An 18,704-nucleotide genomic window follows, 5' to 3' on the forward strand; every position below is an offset into this window, starting at 1 on the left:
CATGGCCGACAGGCAGCCATCTTGGATTTTGACAGTTGAAGATTTTTATCGCTATTTCTGATAAAGTACTGAAGGGATCTTTCTCAAATTTCATATGAAGGTTCCCCTTGGTGCCTTGTTATGCATATTGCATTTTGAGACCAATCGGATAACAACATGGCCGACAGGCAGCCATCTTGGATTTTGACAATTGAAGTTTGTTATCGCTATTTCGGAGAAAGTGCTGAAGGGATCTTTCTCAACTTTCATATGTAGGCTCCCCTTGGTGCCTAGTTATGCATATTGCGATTTGAGACCAATCGGATAACAACATGGCCGACAGGCAGCCATCTTGGATTTTGACAATTGAAGTTTGTTATCGCTATTTCCGAGAAAGTACTGAATGGATCTTTCTGAAATTTCATATGTAGGTTTCCCTTGGTGCCTAGTTATGCATATTGCGTTTTGAGAACAATCCGAAAACAACATGGCCGACAGGCAATCATCTTGGATTTTGAAAATTGAAGTTTGTTATCGCTATTTCTGAGAATGTACTGAATGGATCTTTCTCAAATTTCATATGTAGGTTTCCCTTGGTACCTAGTTATGCATATTGCGTTTTGAGACCAATCTGAAAACAACATGGCCGACAGGCAGCCATCTTGGATTTTGACAGTTGAAGTTTGTTATCACTATTTCTGAGAAAGTATTTAAGGGATCATATGCATATTGCGTTTTGAGACCAATCTGAAAACAACATGGCCGACAGGCAGCCATCTTGGATTTTGACAGTTGAAGTTTGTTATCGCTATTTCTGAAAAAGTACTGAAGGGATCTTTCTCAAATTTCATGTGAAGGTTCCCCTTGGTGCCTAGTTATGCATATTGCATTTTGAGGCCAATCTGAAAACAACATGGCCGACATGCAGCCATCTTGGATTTTGACAATTGAAGTTTGTCGCTATTTCTCAAAGTACTGAAGGGATCTTTCTCAAATTTCATAAGTAGGTTCCCCTTTGTCCCTTGTATTGCATTTTTGGACCAGTCTGTCCTGAAAACAACCTGACAAACAAACAGCCATTATCGTTAAATCTCAAATTTCTTATATAGCTAGGATTCCCTTGTTTGAAAAGTACTGGAGGGATGTCTCAATTTGCACAGATTAGTAAAATGAAGGGAAAAGTAGAGAAAAGATCAATCTGACATGGAACCTATGAAGATCATTCAATGGTGGGCACCAAGATCCCTCTGGGATCTCTTGTTTTTTGTTCTACAATATAATCTACACTGCTTAAGTCGCGGGAACTTCTTACTTGAGTAATGGGCTCATCTAGATGAGGTAGTGTCATGTACCAAACTAGGTCACTTTGACCTACATTTTACCTACATTAAAGAAATGAGTTTAGAATTAAAAATCATCTATCAGTATAATATATCAGAACTTGGGTAACTGATAAGGCCACTTGTTCATATTTTTTTCAAAAATATTTAAAAATAAGAATGTTTTTACTATATAGAAAAATAAACATGGCCTAGCTAGGTGACTGGGTATTTCCCAAGAAATATATATTATGTGGATTTGGCGTGGTAACAGTTGAATAACTCTAGAATGATTCCCATTAATATTGATTATAGTACTAATGTCAGAGACTAATGTCTTGTACTCTAATAACACCTCCCTAAGTCTGCCAGTCGGGGGAAGACTCCTGGCAAGCCCAGCTATCATGTTGGAATAAGATAACAGTTTGATACATTGCGTATAAAACCAGTACTTATGTAAATATCATAACAAAACTGTTATATGGAATTTGTCAGATATTTTTGGCATGAAATAAATTTTGAAATTATAGATATTGATTTTAATGAAACAAAAGTTTCAGTAATGTTGGATTTCTGCTTCACAACTGTCTATCAAACCGTCACAGGGTTAAGAAGTTTACGCTTCACAGCTGTCTGCCCAACTGTCACAGCTGGGTTAAGAAGTTTACGCTTCACAGCTGTCTGCCCAACTGTCACAGTGTTTAGAAGTTTACACTTCACAGCTGTCTGTCCAACCGTCAGGGTTAAGAAGTTTAAGCTTCACAGCTGTCTGCCCAACTGTCACAGGGTTAAGAAGTTTACGCTTCACAGCTGTCTGCCCATGGTCAACTGTCACAGGGTTAAGAAGTTTACGCTTCACAGCTGTCTGCCCAACTGTCATAGGGTTAAGAAGTTTACGCTTCACAGCTGTCTGCCTAACTGTCACAGGGTTAAGAAGTTTACACTTCACAGCTGTCTGCCCAACTGTCACAGGGTTAAGAAGTTTATGCTTCACAGCTGTCTATCCAACTGTCACAGGGTTAAGAAGCTTACGCTTCACAACTGTCTGTCCTTTCCGAATAGGGTTAAGATGTTTACATATCAAATCTGTCTGCCCAACTGTCACAGGGATATGAATTTGTGCTTTACAGCTGTCTGTCCATTACTTACAGAGTTAAGAAGTATAGCAGAGTTTGACATGAACACAACAATAACAATAATATGCTGAATGTTTTGTATGGAAATCTTTTTTGGGGTCAGATACATTGCAAATGAAATTTTGAATTTGGATATTTTTTCACTTAACTTTATAGGCCCCAATTTCCAGGTTTTTGTCCATTTTCCACTAGGTTAAAGTCCATGCCTTTGATTTTTTTATTCATTCTATACATTTAAGAAAAAGTACATGTTAATTTCGGGCTGTGGCAAAAATCTATTTCTCACAAGTTTATTAATCTCCTTTGTAAAGAATCCAACTTATAGTAATCAGATCATTTTTGTAAAACCACTGTTTTGATACTAAGAAGATTAATACCACTTTAATTAATAATTCAATTCAAGTCATATCAGGATGTATGCTCTTCAGTTTATCAGAAGTGAAATGTTAACATCTGTCCATGCTTAAACAAAAGACATCTTCTACACAGTAGTTGAATTGGAGTCAGTTGTTTTTAGTATCCTATTGGTGAAACCAGAGTGACTATAGGTTCCTCTTCGTCTGCCTTGTACGTATATATATGTACATAATGCAAAAGATTGTCAGCACTCTTGTGGCTTCATTCCTGGAGGGATTTTGATCAAACTTCACAAATTTAAAAGGATCATAATATCTTGAACAATTTTGAGTTTCAGGCTTTTTGAGTCAACTGGTCAAGGTCACTGTTCCTCTTTTTAGTGGGGGCTGGTAGGGTACATGTATTGTTTTATCATTACCCAGTATGATTGTTTATGATTTTTTTTATCTCTCTGTTTGTCTCGCTTTGGTTTGTATAAACCTGTCAACAGGGGATAACCTTATTTGACACATTGTGTTAATATTGGTATAGATAATGGTTTCTCAAAACTTCTCAAAATGATTGATAACCTTTGGTTGTCATGTTAACCAACACATTACAGAAGCCCTGTATTGTCCAAACTACTCTTGCTATGAACTAATATATTAGGAACCTTATGTAGATCTGCATGCACTTTTTATGGGTGGAAAGTTTGCTTGTAAACTGGTCACTATACACAGGTTTTGGTATATGATAAAGGCCCATAGCTCATACAGTCCTTTGATCAATTTAGTTCAAATTTGGTGACACTAACAGACATGAGTTGTTGAGTGTAAGGGATGACAACTCTGGGTAGAGTCTGATAAGATACAAACAACTAAAAATCAAATGTGTTCCCTTGTTACCATGGTACACCGGCCGCGGTATGTGTGTACAAACATTGTTTTATCCAGAAATTCTAAAATGCACCAAGAGTCCGCCATTTTGTTTCAGACAGGCATATAGCCATGGTGGAATGTTCCATAGGCCACGGGCTTGGTCCTGATCTTTACTTGATCTGATTGAATTCTTTCAGGTCCACACTGACCATTTTAAATACTTGTAATTATGTAAAAGTAGCCTTAGTTGAAAGCCACACTATCTGTAAAACATAACAATTTTCTTTTTTCTGAGAACAACTTTCAAATTTGTTGGAAACATAAAATGCTTATGATGTGGATATGACTGCATGGAAATGCTTTTCAGACCAGGCTTAATTTGCTAACTAGTATCAGGACTAATTGGGTAACATTTTAACAGATGTATACATAACACCAGATGTTTAAATCCTATAAATTTCCAGATGAGCATGAGTTACCTTTTTTTTCAGTTTGGTTACTTTTCCTAAATCTGATAAGGTCAATTTAATGAGCCACTATATATAGCTAATGTTCCAAATTCTTTATTTTTCACAGCTGGAATTTCCTATTCTACGGTGGCATTTTCGTGTATGGAGTTGTTGTTTTATGGGATGTAAGTATTACAACGTTGTATACCTGTACAGTGTACATTAACATCAGCACACACACCTCCATTTTCCTTAGTTTTAACTGTTGTCAAAAGAGCTTTATCTATGTTACGTGATGTCTGGATAGTAATTGATGTCTTCTCTTAACTAACCTCAGTATTTTTATTAAACTCTTCAACCTTACACTGTAATAAATCCAGTCTGATCAGAGACATGGCATTTTGATAACCATACATTTCAATTTAAAAAAAAGAAGGCTGCTTTACAATTATGTAGATATTATTTTACTGGTGCAGACAATTTTGTTTTAGGTAGACATGGAATCTATCTTCTAGATAAAGTGAAAGGAAGAAATTATATTATATGATTGAAATACAAAATAAAAGCTGAACAAAATTAATTAATCAAATTTGACTGAAATTCTTTGCGCAATTTCTGTTAAAAGGCATGAATGGAGAAGTAGATTAAAAGTCTTTTAGCTACTCTGCACAACGTACTGTCTTAGTGGATATCACAATGCCTTTATATTATTGACACCATCACCATTTAAGGTATACTGATCCATGAGTTATCTGCTCTTGGTTAGTGATAGTGACATCATTACTCCATGTTACTGACCATGGTCTTTAGTGAGGACAGTACACTTTAATATACACATGTACACAGTTTTCTGCTCGTGTTGAATGAAATTGACAGTCATACTAATTAACAGAGCTGTCTACTTTTGTTTATCGCAGACAGAACACTTTATTATACACATGTACGCAGTTATCTGCTCTTGTTGAATGAAATTGACACAATCATACTGTACATAGGAATCTGCTCCTATTGATTTCAAATAAATAGTTATAGATAGTTGTCTTCTGTTTATGTTATATATAGTCAATAAATATATTTAGTTAGAACATTTTTGTCTAGTAGTTGTTACAAGGGCAGATCCAGGAACGCAGGAACACTGAAACAGCTTACTTATAAGTTACCAGCAGAAACAGAAATAAAGAATGATCAGGAAAAAAACATATCAATTTAAAACGATAGGGATTTTCATCTTAAGTGGAAATACCTTGATCATTGCAGACATCATTGTGATTCATATTGTAATAGGATTATAATGCACATCAATGGACAAGGTGCCTTTGTGTTGTTTAAGCTAAAAAAAAAGGTATATTAGCAAAGTTATTTTATCGTCATAGGGCAACATATATTAGGTATGAAAATATGAGACAGGGACAAGGTTTTCATGGTTCAGTAACTTAAACAATTCTCTGGTACAATATATACCAGTACTTTTGCTCAGCATTAGTTATAGACCAAGTAATTATAACACATGAATGATCTTTGTGGAAAAGTTTTTGTCTTCAAAGGAATTTGTTGTATACAATTTCTATTATGTGTTCTTTATGGTTAAGGTAGCAGTGTCTTATAATTGTGTTTACTGATAAATGTATTGTGAGATCGTAACAATATTTCTTCAGTGTCTGTACAGATTTCTCTCTTAGTTTTTGACCGATGTTTTTTAAAAGTTAATAAAAAAACTTTGTGTCTTGAGCAGCATTTTGATTTCTCAATTTTTGGAAAATTATTCAAGAACTTAAATCTTCTCTACATGTGTCTATCAGTTTTTGACAGATCTCTGAAAATAAATTTTATTTGATATTAAAGTTGTGTTTTTCTGATGGCTGCTGTCAAAAACTTGTATATAGCTCAAAAGGATGTAACCATAGTTATAAAACATAAGCTATAGATAGTCATAGTAATGAAGATAATCCTGGATCTACTCTTAAGTTAAGCTTACTTTTTGCTGATGAGAAGGCTGTGAACATGTGGGTGAAGTAGAAACAATGTGAATATTTTAATGCCATGATTCAGTGTCCGCCGTCTGTTGTCAGTGATCCGTCGTCCGGTGTCTGTCTGGCATCAGCTTTTCCATTCAAACAACTTCTTCTCACTAACTAAGTGTCCCAGAGTCATTATATTTGGCTGACAGGTTCCTTGAATGATGCCCAACAAAATTTGCAAAAACAAATTACTTCACCAATAGCTCACAGTGGTCATATTTCTTAAAACCATTTGCTGACTTCTTCTCACTTTCCACAAGCCACCGATTCATAATATTTGGTGGAAGATTCCTTTGATAAGCCTAGGCAAAGTTTGCAAAAAAGAAATGGCCTTGACCCACAGTCAAGGTCACTGGGGTAAAGTTCCTTTAAGTTTGAACAGAGGTCAAATTGTTCAAACATATGAAGGGACTTCTTCTGATTACATGAAAGGCCTAGATTGAAGTTCTTTTGATTAAATGAAAGGCAGAGAATCATCAAAAAAATGAATACTAGGTGAGCAATGCAGGTCCATTGGGCCTCTTGTTACTTTGCACGTATATAAGCTTATAAGTCACAGAATGCCATTTCTTTTCCATAGATGTTGATTTCATATGTAATTGTTCATATGTATTGGTGATAAAAGATATGTATTCAAAGTGAGGTTGTTGTTCAATTCTAGCTGTTTCAGAATCAAATTTTCTAGCTCTATTCAGCTATTATTACCTACATCACAGCAGCTGTTCTGATGCTTATATTGAATACATGTGGCTTCACAACACAACACATATAAAATTAAATCTAGTACATGTAATTTAATTTCCCCAAAAGTAGAATTCTAAAAGTGGAAGAGTTGTACTATTGTAATTAAGGAATTTCATGATAAAGGAACGTGGTATTTTGAATGTTTATAATACTAAACATATAAAGCCTGTCATGGTAATTTTGACTGATTACTTCCATATTTAACACAATGACATGGAAAATCTCACTCAATTCCTCTGTTTTTAACACAGTGACATGGAAAATATCACTAAATTCCTCCGTTTTTAACACATTGACATGGAAAATCTGGATAAATTCCTGTTTTTAACACAATGACATGGAAACTGACCAAATTCCTCTGTTTTTAACACAATGACATGGAAAATCTGAGTAATGACCTTTGATTTTAATGTGATGATGTTTATTAAGATTTCACTGATTTGTTAATGAAGACAGGTAAGGATTGACTTTCGGATGTGTTAATATTTATAGATTCGTCCTCCCCTCCGCTAAGGTAAATCATCGATCCTAAGCCCTATTTGTGTATTTTTGGGGATTGTTTAAGAAACACCTGATCATGAGTTTGTAATGTTTTAAATAGCTTCTAAAAATTAGATATGTACATAAGTATATAAACTTATAAATTAGTTAAACATATACATCAGCATCTAATACTCTGAAGAGGCTCTGTATCATACTCGAGATCTGGGATTTGTTTTAATTAGTCTTGGGTATCAAAACACATTTTATAGTTTAACATATTGTTATCTTATACCTAGTATTTACCTTGGATTTCAAGATGTTATTTCATAAAGCAGGAGGTATCTGAACACAGTATATAAATATCCATATCATTTCCTGAAACATTTTATCAATGGCTTTGATATTTAATTTTGACTTCTGAAAATTCTGCATCACTGATCTGATGATATCTGGAATACAAATTGAGTACACATGAAAAAAATTCCATGGTTAGATATTAAAGATATTTATGGGATTTAAACTTAATTAAGTAATTAAAGATATATTAAAAAAAGATTTGGCAGCCTGAATTAATTATTACTAAGGTTTATATACTTTTTGCCATGTTTTAAATGAATATTCATATCAATATTCAATGTAAGTTAAAGCAAAAAGTATATTTATAATCATTGATAGTTCTCACAGTTATCAGATAACCTTTAACAATGGAATGTCACGTCAGTATACATATGTACCTAATATAATCACTGATTTTGAAAAAAAGATCATTTTACATTAACAAATTCTCATATTTTCGTAAGCTTGTCCAATGTTTTATTTCCTATATTTTTTTTATTATATTTCTTGGATATTTTTACTTTGTGTGTTGTTTGGTGTTTAATTGACAATGAATAATTTAAGGTGAATTATTGGCTTGAACCTCAAATCAATTAAAACTTGAATACAAAAAAGGCTTCCAATATGGCAGTGAACCTACATTGAAGCTTAAGGTTATCCCAAGTTTTACCTCATACAATATATTAACTGATTAGGGCATTATGAAAATAGGGGTGTGTTTCAGGGGCAAGTATGCCAATTAGGTCAAAAATAATATAAATCTCATCATTGCCATCATTTGTGAAGAAAGGCTTTACATTTTCTTGTATAAATTTTGAATTTCAGCATTATACAGAAAGTGCTCAATGGAAAGAGAAATGAATGACATTCCTACTAAATTGTAACAAATGATGGAGGTATTTTTAGGAGCTGAATTTTAAAACATTACTCTCTCTTGAAACTGGATGTGCATGTTTGGCATTTTTCAGTTATTCTCCCTATTTATTTAGGCATGGCATGGATATTGGTGATATATAGGAAGGTTTTAGTGAAGGTACTATACATGTTGAATAAACACAAACTACTCGTATTGTAATCTCCCGATAAAAACTAGGATATGACATGTATCAACTCTTATCTTGACAATAAGCTACAGCTTATATTCTTTTTTAGTAAGGATTTCATGGCTTATTTTTGAAACTGACAAATCCATCAGCTTTTTGAATTGTTGATTATAGCTTCTTCAAGCTGTTTGAAGTAAAATCAATAAATAAATATGCAGTGGTGATTGTAAATGTAAAAGTTTTATAATTTATGTTAATTTACATGACTGACATCACATATCACAGCTTTCATGCTTGTGTCTTGTAAACAAGGAGTACAAGCTGAATTGGTTAAACTAATAGCATATTTTCAAGGTACATTTCCCTGCAAATAATCCATAATCTAATTATCATATGACTGTTTTAGATTTGTATTTGTATGTGCATTGTCAATATTTTTACATTAACAATTGACATCAGTTAACCTTGACCTTAAGGTCAATCATTGTTACTTTTTTGACATTAGGTTATTCTGTATGATGCATTGTCAGGGTGCTGTAGGCATTGACACTCTGAGTTTCTGAAGTTGTAATATAATAGAACAATACATTTAATCTTAAATCCATTACTCAATATAGTTTTTGAACTCGAGGTCACCAGGTACTTTTCGAATAAGTTAGTTTTTCCCTAACTTCACAGGTATATATTCTTGGGTGAGACATTTCCCTAACTTCACAGGTATATATTCTTGGGTGAGACATTTCCCTAACTTCACAGGTATATATTCTTGGGTGAGACATTTCCCTAACTTCACAGGTATAAATTCTTGGGTGAGACATTTCCCTAACTTCACAGGTATATATTCTTGGGTGAGACATTTCCCTAACTTCACAGGTATATATTCTTGGGTGAGACATTTCCCTAACTTCACAGGTATATATTCTTGGGTGAGACATTTCCCTAACTTCACAGGTATATATTCTTGGGTGAGACATTTCCCTAACTTCACAGGTATATATTCCATTTTGGGTGAGACAGGGGGGATCTCAACATGAATTATAATTAATATAAGTTGCCAAACAGGAGGCTCGCCAAGTGTGTAATATTGTGGTTATGTCAATGCAAGACTGTCAAGTGACATGATTGAATTGTCGACATGACGTCATTGTATTGTTGTCATGATATACAATTGTTGAGAATGTGGTAAAGAGCATTGTCTCAACCCTGGATTGATATAAGACAATATCAAATCGGTTATAATGTGGATATCTGTCCGGGCAAATAAAGAGAAAAAATTGTCATTACGCTTCCTAGAGAGTCGAAAATGTCAAAAATCTCATTCCACTGTATTCTTAAAATCATGTCTCGGTGACGATTGGATGACATCATCTGTTTTTGCAGTGTAGCCGATGTATATCATGTTGAGTAAAGTTATGATTTTTGTGACACATATCATTCATGACGTGCCATCTAAAGCGTTGTCCCCTATCTATGTAATGAAATTAGAAAGTGGGAGAGTAAAAATACAATCACCGAAGTGTGATAATATGACAAATATCTTAATCCTTTGGATTTTATTCTTAGGACACCCAAGACGAAGTCTCAAGAGACCTATTCTAATAGCCTTTGTCCTGTCATCATGCATCAATAAACAATTTACTTCTTCTCCAAAACCCTTGAACCAATTTCAATAAAATTTGCACCAGAACTGTGAATTATATGGTCCCCTGAGACCCTAGAATCAGATTTAAATGTTGATTCTTCATAGATGGAAATTTTTATGGTGCATACCAAAATGGTGAATTTTATTATCTTGGATCTCAAGTTTGTGTAGCGTGGGGAAAAACTTTGTAGTTTGTACTGGAAAGTCACATTTTTGACAATCATTTTTAGCTCACCTGCCCGAAGGGCAAGTGAGCTTATGCCATGGTGCGGCGTCCGTCGTCCGTCCGTCTGTCCGGCCGGCCGTCCGGCCGTCCGGCGTCAACTTTTTCATTTAAACAACTTCTTCTCAATAACCAAGAGGCCCAGCGACTTGATATTGGTCCTGTAGCATACTGGGGTGAAGGGCTACCAAGTTTGTTCAAATAATTGACCTTGACCTTCATTCAAGGTCACATTGGTGAAATAGGCTATAATCTTCAAACGACTTCTTCTCAATAACCAAGAGGCCCAGGGACTTGATATTGGGCCTGTAGTATGCTGGGGGGAAGGGCTACTAAGTTTGTTCAAATAAATGACCTTGACCTTCATTCAAGGTCACATTGGTCAAATAGGCTATAATCTTCAAACGACTTCTTCTCAATAACCAAGAGGCCCAGGGACTTGATATTGGTCCTGTAGCATGCTGGGATGAAGGGCTACCAAGTTTGTTCAAATAAATGACGTTGACCTTCATTCAAGGTCAAATGGGTCAAATAGGCTGTAATCTTCAAACGACTTCTTCTCAATAACCAAGAGGCCAAGGGACTTGATATTGAGCCTGTAGCTTGCTGGGGTGAAGGACTACAAAGTTTGTTCAAATAAATGACCTTGACCTTCATTCAAGGTCACATTGGTCAAATAGGCTATAATCTTCAAACGACTTCTTCTCAATAACCAAGAGGCCCAGGGACTTGATATTGGGTCTGTGGCATGCTGGGATGAAGGGCTACTAAGTTTGTTCAAATAAATGACCTGTGACCTGTCATTAAAGGTCACATGGGTCAAATAGGCTATAATCTTCAAACAACTTCTTCTCAATAACCAAGAGACCCAGGGACTTGATATTGGAGCCTGTAGCTTGCTGGGGTGAAGGACTACAAAGTTTGTTCAAATAAATGACCTTGACCTTCATTCAAGGTCACATGGGTCAAATAGGCTATAATCTTCAAACGACTTCTTCTCAATAACCATGAGACCCAGGGACTTGATATTGGGCCTGTAGCATGCTGGGGTGAAGGGCTACTAAGTTTGTTCAAATAAATGACCTTGACCTTCATTCAAGGTCACATTGGTGAAATAGGCTATAATCTTCAAACGACTTCTTCTCAATAACCATGAGGCCCAGCGACTTGATATTGGTCCTGTAGCATGCTTGGGTGAAGGGCTACAAAGTTTGTTCAAATTAATGACCTTGACCTGTCATTAAAGGTCAAATGGGTCAAATAGGCTATAATCTTCAAACAACTTCTTCTCAATAACCAAGAGACCCAGGGACTTGATATTGGACCTGTAGCATGCTGGGGTGAAGGGCTACAAAGTTTGTTCAAATAAATGACGTTGACCTTCATTCAAGGTCACATGGGTCAAATAGGCTATAATCTTCAAACGACTTCTTCTCTATAACCATGAGACCCAGGGACTTGATATTGGGCCTGTAGCATGCTTGGGTGACGGGCTACCAAGTTTGTTCAAATGAATTGTCTTGACCTTCACTTAAGGTCATATTGGTCAAATAGGCTATATTCTTCATATGACTTCTTCTTAAGCCCCAGTCACACCGGACCTACGACCAGGTTGCGACCGAAGAAAATCGGAATCGCAGGGAAATCGTAGCATGAGCGCATGACTAGTCGCAGTGGTCGTGGGTGACCGCACGCGCAAAACCAGTCGCAGCAAGGTCGATGGTCATGTTCAAAACTTCTGACCTGCGATTCTAAATTGCAAGTGGTCGCAGAACGGTCGTACCACCAGTCGCACATGAACGCAGGACCAGTCGTGCATGATCGCGGGCCAAGTAGTCGTAAATTGGTTGTGCTACTGGTCGTGCCACTCTACGATTGGTGGTACCACTGATCGTACGTCCTCACAATTGGTCGTACGATTAGTCACGACCTGTCCCGAGTGTTTGCACGACCTTACGATCGGTCGCACCACCAGTCTTTACCTCGCAAACCACTTTCCTGGGTACAGGTAACAAAATGGCGGATATACAAGCAATGTTGTTACTGCAGCATCACTACGGCGTCAAAACCAACGAGCGAGAAGTACTGGGTACTGGGTGCATCCCTGGATCGAGAGGCGGTTCGATTACGCCAATCTAATGGTGACGAGTGACTGATCGTGCGAGCAATCGCAGGTTGCCACGACTGATCGTGCGAGCAGTCGCAGGTTGCCACGACTGATCGTGCGATTGGTCACTGATCGCACCACTCATCGCACGATTGTCTACGATTGCCTTCGATTGCCTACGATTGATCTTGTGATCAATCTTCTCCAATCGTAAGTCATTGCGCGACCAAGCGCACCACCAATCGTACGATGACCTACCACCAGTCGTAGGACCAATCGCAGTATGCGATCGCGAATAGACATCGCAACAAACATTGCCGATCGGTCGTAACTCGGCCAAATCGCCCCCAATCGCACGATTCAGAAATCGTACGATCTGGTGTGACTATAGCTTTAATAACCAAGAGGCCCAGGGACTTGATATTGGGCCTGTAGCATGCTGGGGTGAAGGGCTACAAAGTTTGTTCAAATGAATGACCCTTGACCTACAATTTAAGGTCACAGGGGTGAAACTGGCTTAAATCTGTTAACAATAATTTTGCGATAGCAAAGAGCCTCCTAGACCAGATATTAGGCAAATAAAATGCTGCAATGAAGGACTAGAAAATTTATTAATATGAATAAACCTAGCTTACTATGATAATCAGCATAGTATCTGTAGAAATGACCTCAATCATCTTCAAAGTTGCTGTAGAGCCAGGTGAGCGATACAGGCCCATTGGGCCTCTTGTTTTGAATTTCCATAGGAATTCATTTTAATTCATTCAATTTAAATTCTTCAGGACTGATGGACTATTACGTGGTGCAGGGATAGTAGAAAATATTACAGTATGTTTGGATTTAAGATTTGGATTTAAGTCCTAGACACAAACTGTATCCAGCTATGTCATATCACACACTACCAAACTCATATACCACACCTACTGAATTATGATACAGATAAATAGAATCTGACACTGATGTACATGTATTTCTGTAATATTGACTTTAAAATTAAATTTGTTTATTAAATTTTGATAAATAATTGATAAATTGGTTAATCAATTCAATATTACATGAACACAAATCTCTGATTCTCTTTGATGAAATTGCTGTCATAAAATTTTAAACAAAAATAATTCCTGGGTAAACTCAAGTCATGGTTACATATTTATCAGATAGATAATGTAAATTAAAACAGATAAATCACTAATTTCTCATCCATATACACTGTATGTGTTTCGCTCCCATGATTTAATGTTTAAATCCCCGTTTGCATGCTCCAGTTATTTTTATGCATTTTCAGCGATTAATACTAGTTTGTAGTGGCATGTTGGTGACGAGGAACCTCCCTGGTATGACAGTGGAATATCGCCCTACACAACAATTATCACAATACATCTGATATATACATTTTTATTATTAAATAGTCTATAAAGGTTATGGTCATCGTTGGATACCCATAGCTGATCATTCGTTAGCTAGTCTACACATGTGTAGTGTGATCGGCCATGGGTATCCGACGATGGGATATGGTTGGTCAATGGTGTTATACAGGGTACACCTCTGTCTATGGCCTGTAATTTCATGAACAATTGATAATGTATTATTGATCCATCTTGAACAGAAAGGGAAATATCTGCAAAATCTGATGTAAATCTCAATAACTGCTGATAATATTTCCAAGACATTGAAATAAATATGTGTTCATTAATTATATTGCTGATATGTTAGATGATTGGATGTTCAATACTGAATTGTAATTGTAGAAAGTGTAATTAAAATTTGTTAAAATATTCAATATCAATTACCACTGCATTATGTAAATTAGTCTTATGTACCTTTTTAGTACATGCTAGATAAATAGGATTTATTTTTCTATGGCTGTCCTGTAAGTAACATTTGATACATGTCATTAATATTCAGATAAATCAGTTGTTAATGTACTGGGTATTGATGAAAATAAAAATGCAGAATTTATTTAACAATGTTTAGAATGTGAGAATTTGTAGCTGTTCTATTGTTTGTTTTCATAGAAAACAGTAAGTTGTTAGATAATGATTATTTTTGTTAATTGATGATTATTTTGTTAATTAATGATTTTTTTTTTTATCTTCTAGGAGCCTTGGTTTTGGGAGACAAAGTACTGTTTCATAGGCTGGCCTTATCAGGTACATTCTTTAATTATATGATTAACAGGTTGGAATTTAATTAGCAGATACATCTTGAATTCGTTAGTGATTTTATCAGGCAAGGTTGAAATCTAATTAACAGGTAAACCCTGAATCTGTTTATGATTTATGGGATAAGGTCTAAATTTGAAATCTTATTTATCAAGCAGTTGATGGACTTAGTTAAAGAAATTCTCTTGTATGAAATTTGTTCTGATAAACTGTCATGTTTTCTGTATTGAAATTATAGATAACTTTCATATTTTCTACATCAAAAGAGTAGATAACTCTCATATTTTTTACATTAAAAGTGTAGATAACGCTAATATTTCTGTGTTGAGAGGGGAGGTAACTCTAACATTTTTTCTATGTTTCTGTTTCAGCATATAACTGATGGCCTGTACTGGTATTATTTGATAGAGATGGGGTATTACTGGGGTCTGCTGTTCTCACTAATGTTTGATTACAGAAGAAAGGTAAGTGGTACTACAGTCTAATTATTGTGCTTGATTACAGGAGAAAGTTTTGTAACTCAACAACTGCATATATACTTAGTAAACTAGCAAGAACTCAGTAATTTTGATTGAGTAAACAATTGAAGAATTGGAACTTGGTTCATTTGAGTAACTTGTTACACGACTTTAATTGTATATTATAATATTTAATTGATTACTTGTATACCACACTATACAATGTAGTCATACCATTGCATATCGCGACAATCATACTTAACATACAATTATAATATTACAATATTACAATCTTAAAATGCGATCATATGATACTGTAAAAGTAGTAAAAGTAATTGAGGAACTCGTTACAGGAGAAGAATTGAGTATATTTAATAAGCTTGTTACAGGAGTAGAATTGAGTATATTTAATAAGCTTGTTACAGGAGTAGAATTGAGTGTATTTAATTAATTAACTTGTTACAGGAGAAAAATTGAGTATATTTAATTAGCTCGTTACAGCAGTAGAATTGAGAATATTTAATGGAGTAACTCGTTACAGCAGTAGAATTGAGTATATTTAATGGAGTAACACATTACAGGAGTAGAATTGAGTATTACATTGAGTAATTTGTTACAGGAGTAGAATTGAGTGTATTTAATTAACTCATTACAGCAGTAGAATTGAGTATATTTAATGGAGTAACTCATTACTGGAGTAGAATTGAGTATATTTAATTAACTCGTTACAACAGTAGAAATGAGTGTATTTAATTAACTCAGTAGAAATGAGTGTATTTAATTAACTCAGTAGAAATGAGTGTATTTAATTAACTCAGTAGAAATGAGTGTATTTAATTAAATCAGTAGAAATGAGTGTATTTAATTAACTCAGTAAAAATGAGTGTATTTAATGGAGTAACTCATTACAGGAGTAGAATTGAGTATCTTTAATTAACTCGTTACAACAGTAGAAATGAGTGTATTTAATTAACTCGTTACAGGACTGGATGGAGATGACACTTCACCACCTCATTACATTGGCTCTAATGGGATTCTCCTGGGGCATCAACTTTTCTAGGATTGGTTGCTTGATTGTCATCACACATGACGTCGCAGACAACTGGATGGCAGTAAGTGATGACAAAGCCTACCACAGTGTAGTAGTGGGTGGAAATAATCAGTCTTAAAACTTGGATAATGTGAATCGAGATATGAAGCGATTTTCATGAATATGAAAATATAGACATCTCAGTTTGGAACCTGATTCATGTTTGAATTTCCATATCAATGAAATAATCAGCATCGGTCCTTCTTCATCGGTCCTTCTTCAAAGTTGTGATGTATCTTCTATACTGAAAGGAAATATATCAACTTGAGACAATTATATTTATGATTTTATTTATAATCATCAATGACCAATTAGTGAACTTTTTAACTTGTATTTGGTCTGTTTTTTCTTCCATGTCAGCTTTTCCTTTGACTAAATTTGACATCAGGTATTCCTTGGCCAGGGAATAACATGTCTAGGGCAGAGTGCATAATGTAACTCAGAATAGAACATGGAATTAAAACACCACTTGTTCAACATGAGTGAGTAGGTCTTGATCAGATTTAGCATTCTTAGGCCAGGGAGATTACCAGTAAATTATCATGTAATTAAAGGCAACGTCCCCCTGAGCTCCCCTTGGAGGTAGAGGAACAGGGCCAAAAAACAAAAAACGTGATTCTTATATACATTTGCAGTTTAGATATCAGAGTCTAGGACGTTTCAGAGTGATAAATCTAATCTAGATCTTAATTAGCTAAATGTTTTTCTTAATTATGTACAAAGATAACACTAACCTTTCTGTTTCTATATGAAACAAAACAAAACACCAAAAATGCACATGTTGTCTGCCATTTTGTTTAAACTTCCGGGGGCGAGCCTAATAACTAATTCCGGTACGGAATCTGGAAAGAACACAAAGTACGGAAAGAGTTAAATTTTAAACAGCAGCAAATAAAAATTTACCTCATATACCATAACTCTCATCCCATTTTTGATTTTTCAGAGTGCAAAAATGGCCAAGTACTGTAAGAAGCAGACGTTATGTGAGGTGTTGTTTGGTGTTTTTGTGGTGTTGTGGCTCTTCACGCGGTGCTATGTCTTTCCATTCAAGTAAGTCATCAAGCTCATTAACATACAAGTTGTGTTATGTTGTAATTATGGAGTGCTGTATCCCAGTTTGATGAAGTTACAGGATTATGTATGTTATAATTGTAGAATGCTGTATCCCAGTTTGATGAAGTTACAGGATTATGTATATTATAATTGTAGAATGCTGTATCCCAGTTTGATGAAGTTACAGTATTATGTATGTTATAATTGTAGAATGCTGTATGCCAGTTTGGTTAAGTTACAGGATTATGTATGTTATAATTGTAGAATGCTGTATGCCGGTATGGTGAAGTTACAGTATTATGTATGTTATAATTGTAGAATGCTGTATGCTGGTATGGTGAAGTTACAGGATTATGTATGTTATAATTGTAGAATGCTGTATGCCGGTATGGTTAAGTTACAGGATTATGTATGTTATAATTGTAGAATGCTGTATGCCGGTATGGTGAAGTTACAGTATTATATATATGTTATAATTGTAGAATGCTGTATGCCAGTTTGGTGAAGTTACAGGATTATGTATGTTATAATTGTAGAATACTGTATGCCAGTTTGGTTAAGTTACAGGATTATGTATGTTATAATTGTGGAATGCTGTATCCCAGTTTGGTGAAGTTACATGATTATGTATGTTATAATTGTAGAATACTGTATGCCGGTATGGTGAAGTTACAGGATTATGTATGTTATAATTGTAGAATGCTGTATGCCGGTATGGTGAAGTTACAGGATTATGTATATTATAATTGTAGAATACTGTATGCCGGTATGGTGAAGTTACAGGATTATGTATGTTATAATTGTAGAATGCTGTATGCCAGTTTGGTGAAGTTACAGGATTATGTATGTTATAATTGTAGAATACTGTATGCCGGTATGGTGAAGTTACAGGATTATGTATGTTATAATTGTAGAATGCTGTATGCCAGCTGTATGGTTAAGTTACAGGATTATGTATGTTATAATTGTAGAATGCTGTATGCCGGTATGATAGAAATCCATGAGTATGTGGATCACTTCCCTGTACACAACATCTTCGTGGGATTGCTGCTCTTCCTCCAAGTACTACATATTCTTTGGACATACTCCATCCTCTCTATAGCATTCCAGAAATTCACCGAAGGGGAGGTAACTATGTCCTGTTTTTCTTCCTTCTTCTGTTTCTGTACATGTGTAGTTAATGATAATTACAGTTCCCACATCTGGGAGTTCATGACCTAGTTTCATAATAAACTGTATATTTGTCCC

The 18,704-nt window shown here is 35.2% G+C and overlaps 1 protein-coding gene across 2 annotated transcripts in view; it reads left to right on the top strand.

The window, feature by feature from the left end:
• The window catches only part of LOC117344192 (ceramide synthase 3-like), a 54,552-nt gene that overhangs the window by 24,371 nt on the left and 11,477 nt on the right, over positions 1-18,704 (top strand). Inside the window, exons 4-9 of one of the 2 annotated variants that reach the window (XM_033906847.1) lie at positions 4,225-4,282; positions 14,793-14,843; positions 15,227-15,319; positions 16,297-16,425; positions 17,347-17,453; positions 18,428-18,584. In XM_033906847.1, the coding sequence (XP_033762738.1) occupies positions 4,225-4,282; positions 14,793-14,843; positions 15,227-15,319; positions 16,297-16,425; positions 17,347-17,453; positions 18,428-18,584 (595 nt within the window). Of the gene's footprint in view, positions 1-4,224; positions 4,283-14,792; positions 14,844-15,226; positions 15,320-16,296; positions 16,426-17,346; positions 17,454-17,720; positions 17,980-18,427; positions 18,585-18,704 lie in introns of those variants that run through there. The other variant, XM_033906849.1, reaches the window with a different exon arrangement.

The sequence above is a fragment of the Pecten maximus genome, chromosome 15 (assembly GCF_902652985.1).
Source record: "Pecten maximus chromosome 15, xPecMax1.1, whole genome shotgun sequence".
NCBI lineage: Eukaryota > Metazoa > Mollusca > Bivalvia > Pectinida > Pectinidae > Pecten > Pecten maximus.